The 9,375-nt window shown below is 44.8% G+C and overlaps 1 protein-coding gene across 1 annotated transcript in view; it reads right to left on the minus strand.

The window, feature by feature from the left end:
* Nucleotides 1-3,221, minus strand: part of CCR6 (C-C motif chemokine receptor 6) — a 20,271-nt gene extending 17,050 nt beyond the window's left edge. Inside the window, exons 1-2 of the mRNA XM_026044717.1 lie at nt 3,206-3,221; nt 1,740-1,978 (exon numbers count right to left, since the gene is read on the minus strand). Of these exons, the coding sequence (XP_025900502.1) occupies nt 1,740-1,978; nt 3,206-3,221 (255 nt within the window). The remainder of the gene's footprint in view (nt 1-1,739; nt 1,979-3,205) is intronic.
* Nucleotides 3,222-9,375: the final 6,154 nt, after the last annotated feature.

A 9,375-nucleotide genomic window follows, 5' to 3' on the forward strand; every position in this document is an offset into this window, starting at 1 on the left:
TTTCAAAATGGTGCTTGACATTCCTTCTTACTCATATTTTTAGTACATCTCCAGTTTGTCTGCATGTCGTTTCACAGTTTAGCTTAATGCACTTTGATATGCAAGGCAAAACAAGAGTATTCATGCAATAAATTAGTGCAGAAGAGCTACTGCGCATTAGCATCATGCAAGTTTATTTTATGCCAGCTTCTCAGGTTAGATTATTCCTGTCCTYCTCAATGCATTTTTTTTCACTAATTCTTGTAACCTCTTCAAATTAAACAGCATCAAATTAGCACACATTCATTAAAATTTGAAACTGAGAGAAGAGGAGGTATTCATGAACTTTAAATTTCTTTTTGTGAAAATCCCATAAGAAGGCTTGCATATTTTTCCAATGCCCTTGAATATCTAATGTCAGCATGTAAAGCTTACTTCTGGTACCTGCAACTTAAAAGTCTATTGCAAAAACCTGTTCAAAACTCATTTTTTCATAGTTTCATTTACCAGTTTCTAATTCAGGTACTTACTTTAAAATGGCACATTTTAAAGAAGGTGACTGAGAAACACTAACTTTGCAATGTTAGTGTTGCACCCATTAACTACATGGGTGGAGACTTTTTTTTTTGGTGGTAACACTCATTATTTATASATCTACAGTTTACTCTCTGAAGAGTTTTTCTAAATTTTATGTTTCTCCCATTAATGTTTTAAGATAAAGTTGAACTATATGTAATATCCAGGTTTTCTTTCTTCTTTGGAAACTAGAAGATGTTATAATATCTCCTCAGTCTGCTAAAAATGTTCAAATCATTTATTTTTCAAATTTTATCAGTTTCCTTTTAGGAGGAAGAGCAGAGCTTGCCTACTCTGCAGTTGAAAGGTGAAGCAAACATCAGTCAGCCTACCAGTCACTCAYGTGAGGCATGGAACAGTGCAGGGGCCCCTTCTCACAACTGTGGCCAGGCTAATTATAGGTGGAAGGCTAGTTCTGTACAACTGCAAGATTAATTTCTTACTATCACAGGGATTATCACAAGGATTTTTAAGGAAAGATATGGCTCAAGATCTGACCTAGATACCTGCTCAATTCATTCACAATTCCAGATCATTTAGATTATTATCAAGGACTTTATTCACATTAGAAAGGGGCTAAAAAAAACACTTATTAGAGTTATAAAGCAATTAGAAATGTTTGGTGCTGTACTCATCCTTACTGAGACAGGATGAAAGCACTGTTTGTATCTGCTTTAGGGACCTGACCGCAAATGCTAGTCAGAAGTCACCAGCTAGATCCATCACCTCAYGCTTCCCCTTTCCCTTCTGAGAGCACACACACATCCACGGGCAGAAAACAGCACTTGCCCAAACACAAGCAGCTCCTGATCCCATTCCCTTCCTGGATGAGAACTTGTTCGTGGAGAATGCACACACACAGAATGGATCCCCCCTTAGACACTCGGCCTGGGCAGCAGCTGGCTCCTTCCTYGCCCTGACGTTCCCTGTTGCTGGCACCTGGGCAGACAAGCCCTGAGGCCCACAGGCCACCTCAGGGGCTGCTGCACAGATCCTCTCATTCTCACTCCRTGGGGTAACTGGCCAAGTTACTCTTCCTGCTATGCAGTTGCTGGCTCTGGACTCTCAGTTGCCTCATGCACAGAAACTCACACAAACAGGTGTCTCCCGTTGCTGGTCCAGACCTATGGCCTTACCAGTAGTGGCCCCTAGATGTCCTGCTCCCTCCAACAGCCAACTCTCACACTCTCTGGTATCTGGCCACCGCAATACCTGGCTCCCAAGAGTCTTATCCTACCAAGTGGGTCCTTGAACTCCGTATTTGCTAGCAGTTCCTCGCTGACACCCGCACACGCTGCATTCACACACTGTGGTCTCACCAGGTGCTGCACSACGGACACGCAGGCCCCTGTGACTGGGGGGCCAACCCCAGTTGCTGAACGTGGACCTTCATGCCCACACTCAGAACAGAGAGCACCTTCACCTAGGAGAACAGAAAGGSAGTTTGATGAGAGAGGACAGGCAGTGGTCAACCAGGGACAGGACAGAGCCAGAAAAGTGTGCTTGCCAGCAGCCTGTTTACACATGGTCCACCTGTCTTGTCACCTGCTCCTTCAGTTTTCCCATGCTTGTTCATCTCCAAATCACTTTCATTCCTCCCTWTCCCCCCTCTTTTGGTCCTTCCCTTAAATATCCTATGGCAAGTCTGGTACAATTCCCAAAGGCTTTTGTCCTGAGTCCCACATGGCCCTAGCCAGCCGCCCACCTCAGGTGCCAGGGCAGGGGGCTCCGGGWATACTGGTTTGGGGTTTCCCTGCCCACCATCACCCCTTTGCATTTGTGGGGGTGAGTCTGTAGTCACATAGCCCAACATTTCCCCACGTGAAAGTGAAGCCAGAGCGGACTGTAGCATCTTCAAGGTACTTCCTAAGGGACTTGGAGACCTGTGTGGATCCAGTTTCCTGAATCTCACAGTCCTGCTCCTGCAGAGGGATCGGTGTAGGCCCAGGTAGTCTCAGACTGGTGAGAATTACCTTAATGTACTCCTCCAAACATACCTCCTGTATGTTTGTGAAGATSAGCTTTTAATCGCACAACCTAATACAAGCCACAGAGYCCTGGCACAGGCTGCCCAGGGAGGCTGTGGAGTCTCCTCCTCTGGAGATCTTCCMAACCYGCCTGGATGCCGCCCTGTGCCCYGTGCTCTGGGAGTCCCTGMTGGAGCAGGGGGTTGGACTAGAGGATCTCTAGAGGCCCCTTCCAAMCTCAACCATTCAGAGATTCTGTGAATTTATGTATGTAAAACAGCATGGATTTCAATATAAAAGAGACTGATGCAATCACCYGTGMCACAGCTGTAAMTGGAAGCAGTGCTCTGCCACACTTCATGCGTTTCCCAATAACACATCTTGCAGCAAGCCCTGAAAGACACTTATCAACCAAAATGCGGGCTGTGAACAGGAGGTAGAACTCTTTCCACTTCACACAAACTGAAGCACCTCTTCTTGTGATGAAGAAGCATGTGATACTTTCACAAGGGAACTGCAATTGACCTGATTTTACTACCTAGTGTTTTTTGTGGTTTCCCAATAGAATTAGAGTAATTGAAACAAAATAATTAAAACCAATTAAAGTAACTAAAAATGAACTTTTAGAAATCCTAGATCTGCTTAAAAAAAAACCTTTAAGTGTACGGATCAGCTGTCRTTACCTGCACAGTACACCATCCGGCTATGCTCCAAGTTCAAGTTTTCTGTGCTTTAATTTTTTTAGAAGGTTAAGAATGCAATACTAAGGGTAACATTAAACTACTAGTTTTGAAAGTGATGGCCTTTCTCAGCAGCATATACGGGAACATCTGCATAGATAAATTGGGCAGCTGAACAGTTTCTGTATGCAAATAAGACAGTCTGCATGTGCAACAAAGCAGCCAGACTGAGTCTGTCTATTCCCACAGTAACTGATCTTCCATATGGAGGTTCATTTTTGCAGAATTGTAGAGCAGCTTTGGTTGCAAGGGCTCTCTGCAGTGCTCTAATCCAACCTTGCGCCTCAACAGGGCTGACTTCAAAGCCAGATCAGGTTGCTTAGAGCTTGTCCAGTTCAGATTTGGAAGCTTCCAAGGATGGAGAATTGACCTCTCTTGGCATCTGTTCCAAACCCATACTACTTTCCTGGTGATTTTTTTTTTCTCCATATCCATAGTGAATTTCTCTTTGTACAATTCGACTGTGGCTAGTTCTGCTTTCACTTGGCACTTCTGAAAAGAGTCTGGTTCTGTGTCCCTTACAGACCTCCTTTAGGTGTGGAGGACCACAGGTCAATCCCCTTCATATGTCCTCCAGAAGTCACCCCTGGTCCTTCCACTTTMTTGAAATCTCTTGTACTGGTGAGTCCAAACTGACCCCAGTACTCTAGCTGTGGTCCCACAAGTAAGAAGGGTATAAGGGAAATAACTAYTCCCTTCACTCAGTTGGCTACAGCCTTTCTAATGCAGCCCTGTGTGCTATCACCTTGCACTGTTGCAAGAGGACTTCACTGTCTGTTCTGCAAAGCTGCTTTTACCCCGTTAGATCTAGCCTCAACGGGCTAGTTTGCTGTAGGTGCAGAACTTCACRTTCACCCTTGCTGTACTCCAGCTCTCTTGTTTCTCCAGAAGGCCTCTGAACAGCATTCTTGTCTTCCATTTATTACCCCTGTTGATGTCATGTGTGAATGTGATGAGGGTGCAGCYCACACTATGATGCAGTTTGCCAGGGAGGATGTAAGACAGTATCTGCCCAATACTGATCCCTGAGAAATGCCATTGGTCACTCAATATTTCCTCTTGAACCACATGCCGAGCAATTTGTCTGCTCTGCATCCTGTAACTCCACAGTTTGGTTCCTTGGATGCTATGGAAGACCCTGTTGAACTTTGGTCAACTCTTGGGCCAAACTCTTCTCAGTGATGACCAGCAATAGGATAAGGGGCAATAGGTGTAAGTTGAAACACAGGCAGTTCCATCTCCATGTGAGGAGGAACTTCTTTCCTGTGAGGGTGCCAGAGCCCTGGCACAGGCTGCCCAGGGAGGCTGTGGAGTCTCCTTCTCTGGAGATCTTCCRMACCCGCCTGGATGCCGCCCTGTGCCCCGTGCTCTGGATGTCCCTGCTGGAACAGGGACGCAACCATTCTGTGATTCTGTGAAGTCAAAGCAGATGACAACCACTTCAGCTCCCAGAGCCAATCAGTTCATGAAAGACAGCATCAGCTTGCCAGGCACAACTTGCCATTCATAAACATATGCTGGATATCCTCCATCACCTTACTGTTTTTCACGTGCCTAGGAATAGCTTCCATGAAGACTTGCATCAAGTTTGCCAAGGACTGAGGCAAGGCTGGCTGCTCTACAGCTCTGTGGACCTTCTTTCTCATCTTTTTTAAAAGATTCAGAGGTGACAATTTCCCTTTTTTTCAGTCATCAGGAGCCTTCCCTGTACACCACATTTTAAAGAAGTCTGAGAGAAAATTTTGCAAGTAAAAACTAAGGTAAAGAAGAAACAATATCTCCCTTCCCCCCCAAAAAAGCATGCCATCTGGCATTCAAGTTATATATATGAATTTGATAGTCCCTGGTGCACTCCAGGAACCTCCCAGCTCATGTCCTGCTATGTTGCTCTTCATGCAGATCTGGAATGGCTGAAAGTCACCATGAAAAATGTAATCAGGTGGCCTCTTCAAAGTCTTCAAATGCTCTTTCATTTCTTGATCAAGTGGTTTGTGGCAAAGTGCTTAACAAATGTCCTCTTTGTCGSCTTCCCCTTAACCCTCACCATAAGCTCTTGAAAGGCCTTATTCTCACTTATCCTGTTCCATTTATGTTCTGCTCATTCAAACCACTTTTTATGSAGAATCTCCAGTTTTTGTTTCCTGCCTGTGGAGCCTGTATCCGTGCAACAGCATCCCAATAGTGCAGGTCATTTCATCATGTCTCCATCATTCCAGGGACACAGTAGTTCTGCTCAGACGTTCTGCTCCTCCTGAGACTCAAGAGCCTTGAAGTCACCTTTGATTCACTCCAGGACTCCTCTGCCACATGTGCCCGTGCAGGTGAGCAGAGTGTAGCAGTCTGACAAACGGGTAGGCCCTCTGCCATCTCTCTGCACCATGCCAGGTACAGGCTCAGGCAAGCAGCAAACTCCCAGAGCAGCAGGTCTGATGGACACATGGATGCATTCTCTGCCCGCACAAGGACATTCCTCGCTGTTACCTATTATTTTCTTTCAGTGGCACCAGCTCCAACAGCTTGGCTAGACTCATCCTCCAACAGACCTTACTCCCTCCATCCTGTTACCCACCCCTGCAGCTCTCCCAGCAAGCACCTGCAGTTGGAGAAAAAGCTTTCTTGCTGCCAGAGGCCACAAGCTTCCAGCTCCGCTGTCACGGCACACGCAGCCCCCTCCCTGCGTAAGCACGGCCTCTGGTCACTCCCTGCTCCCACGCAGGGTAGGCCTCGGGCTCTTGCTCCTGCAGTGACCGCAAAGGGCCTTTGCCCTCCTGCCGGCCCTCCCCAGTGCTACCCAGTCTGCTGCTCCTGGGGGCCCAGTAACCCGACCAGCGCAGCACGTCACCCGCTGCAGCGGGGAGCTGCAGGCCCTCCCTGCGGCCTGAGGTCTGCACAGCCACATCCTGCCCTCACTTTTGTCTGGGCTGAGGTCTCCAGCATGCCAGGTGGTTGGTGACACCATCGTGCCCCATGGCCTGCACCGTGCCACTTCCAGCACTGCCTCTGGCCTCCCTGTTCCCCTCCATCCCCMTATTCCCACAGGGGCACCCTGCTCCCTGCCCGGGCGTCACATAGGAAGCCGAGCCGTGCTCTGCTCCCCGCCACCCAGCGGGCAGCTTCTCAGAGCCTCTCGGTTCTTGCTCGTGGTTCTCCCACGCCATGAACGCCGGGTCCCCGCAGACAGGCTCCTTCCTCGCACCGTGCTCAAGCGGAAGCCTCGCTCACCTGCCTCGTCCCCATTAGATTTCCTGCTCAACGTGCAACCCCTCATGCTGCTGCGGTTCACTCACCTCGCAAGCATCAGGTCACCATCCCTGCACTGCGCCTGCAAAGCTTTGAAAGGGTTTTTGATGAACATTTAAAGGCTTTTGTTCCCCTCACCTGCACAACACACACATCTTGCAAGATGAGAAACCACAATGCTAGGAGCAGTCAACACAGCTCATTCAACAAAGCAAATGTCCCCCAAAGCAGCCTTTTAGTTATCCACTCATGTTTGGGATGAGCTCCATACTTATTCCTGCCCAGTTACTCTGCAATGTTTAAAGATTGCACTAGCAGAATAAAAAAAAAAAAAAAGGGTGGGTGGGAAGTGGCATCCATCTTCTCTTCTTTCCCAACTTAAGGGCTTACTACTGATTTATTGGAGATCTTACTCCTGAAAGACTGATATTCAGATCCACACAGCACTTCGCTCCTGAAGTCATGCGCCTCAAGGCCCAGGACTTGAGCGCTTTTTTGAACAGAAAAGCTTGGGCTTATTTCCCCTCTGAAATAAACTTAAAAATAAGTGATTAGGAAGAAAGCTTTACAGAGAGTTTAAAGCTGTGACCAACTTGAACAGATTATAGATATACTGAAATCACACATTGTGCATGCAAGGACAACTAAATGTACTTTTTTATCTTCTATATTAAAGATACAGCTGTAAACTTTTAGTACCTCAGCACCTATGAAAACAGTGAAAGGACTTGTTTTTTCTCCTTTTTAATAGGGAGAATTTAGAACTGTTCATGATGTGAACTAAGGAACTGGCACTTTCAGTGTTCACTGCAGTTCTCTCGGAGGTTTAAATTTTGGGTAACTCGTTGACCTTGAATATCCAAGTTCCTGTTTTTTTTTTTTTGTTTTTTTTTTTTTGTGGAAATCAAGGACATTCGCACCTCCAATTACTTTTCTCCAATATTGTATTATAGGTAGTCTGTAGGGGATTTTGCTTCAAGATGAATGAGATCACTTGCAAGTCAACTAAAATTGCATCTCAATTAAAATTTCTAGCTTGAAATTCAATTAAAATTTCCTGCTTCTCCAGGCTTACAAGGAAAATGCCAGAAAGCGCCACCAAGGAAGATGCATGCTATGTCTGGAATTTAAGAAATGAACATTAAACACTTCAGTCATCTTGTCAAGATAAAACACCTGCTACTTAGATAAAGCGAAAAATAGAAATTAATTCTATCTATAACAGAGCAGAAATAGCCAGGGATGTTTTCTCTCCTCAAGAGAAGGCTGGGCCTTGTAGAAATTATTGCTTCAAGGACAAAAACTATGCTTAAAACAAAACGGAAAACAAACAGACATCAAAATACAGAAAAAAAAACCCTGTACTTTCTGTCCTTGTCACCTTATCCTTCCACATCAGCTATAAGACTTTTTAAAACCTTCTGAAGAGGTTTTAAAACCATATATATATATAGATATATATAGTCTAAATATGATGTACATTGCTTTGGGAAGCAGTAGGAGACCTACCTAGCAGAAAAAGCTACAGTTTGGCACGGAAGTTTTTTTAGAAGTTTTTTGTTAACCCGGTCTTGTTATAGCATTTTCATCAGTGCAAATGTCCAGCTGTTGCTACAGGCAGAGTGGGAAAAGTAACAGCACGAAAAAAAGAACCCAAATCCCACCACCCCAAATCCCACCACATTAAGGCACCATTTTTATAATTCTTCATCCTTACCACAGCCACATTAGCAGTAGGTAACTGTGAGCAATAGCTTAGTTCTTCAAAATCACTAGTTAAAAAAAAGTTACACCAATTGCACAGGGCATGTGTTCATGAAAGTGTGTTTCTAAGCTGGTCTCGCTGCTACAGAACTGCACAGACCTGACATTACGCAGCTGCTTCCTTCTCTATCCACAGAGATCTGGGAAAAGAAAGAACCAACACAGAGAAATGGCTAAAGAGGGACATTCCCATCTATGAATTGACAACTAAAGTCCTGGTGGTTTGCAATGCATCGGGTCCTTCGGGGATGAACCTAATCTAAGAAATACTGAGCACCATGGTTTCAACCGTACAGCAAATCACACTTTCAAGAAGGTCAAACTTTTCAGTCATGTTTTAGTAACTCAACTGAACTAACACATCAAACAACAAACTGCCAATCRAGAGAGGATTTTGTTTTTCTTCCTCTGCTGACTCATAAACTATCCAGTAACTTAGGCTGATACCTGGAACCCTATAAAGGTTCAAAAAAGACTGAATGAATCAGCATCAAGATTTGTACAGTTCTTTGGGCTTAACAACCCCYGATATGAAACCAAAAAAGGAAAAAAAAAAAGAGAGGGAGAAAAAAAAGTACCCACACAGACCTAAAGAGAAGTCTCAATACCCATAGTGCTGGCTGCATTTCCTAACCCTTAACATTTTCAGTTCAAGGAGTCTCAAAAACACAGTTTAGCCAGCAGAGTAGCTTTATTTTACAATTTGAACTACTATATACAACTGAGTAAAAGCCCACAGGATAAACAGTATGGACACTTGCAACTTTTTGGTGTTTGCTTAAATTAGAGCCCAAGTGCAAGGTCTCCAATTAACCCCCAAGGTTACAACACTTTGCTGTTAACAAAAGTTATGTTAACACTTAAAATATCTAATCAGTTATTCAAAAGGCCACATCTTCAAATGCAGATAGGTATCATTTAATAAAGGTATCTTCTTTTGGTATAATAAACTGCCACAAACCATACAGCTAACAGATAATGGAACACTGTGTTTTCCCAGAGAYATGTAAAAAGCAGACAGGGCTCTCTACTGTTTCATCCACCTTAGAAATGTAATGTCATGAACACAAAGCTTCTCAAATGCTCATAATAGAAACACTCTTCAGACA

The sequence above is a fragment of the Nothoprocta perdicaria genome, unplaced genomic scaffold (genome assembly GCF_003342845.1).
Source record: "Nothoprocta perdicaria isolate Ctin4 unplaced genomic scaffold, notPer1 scaffold_38, whole genome shotgun sequence".
NCBI lineage: Eukaryota > Metazoa > Chordata > Aves > Tinamiformes > Tinamidae > Nothoprocta > Nothoprocta perdicaria.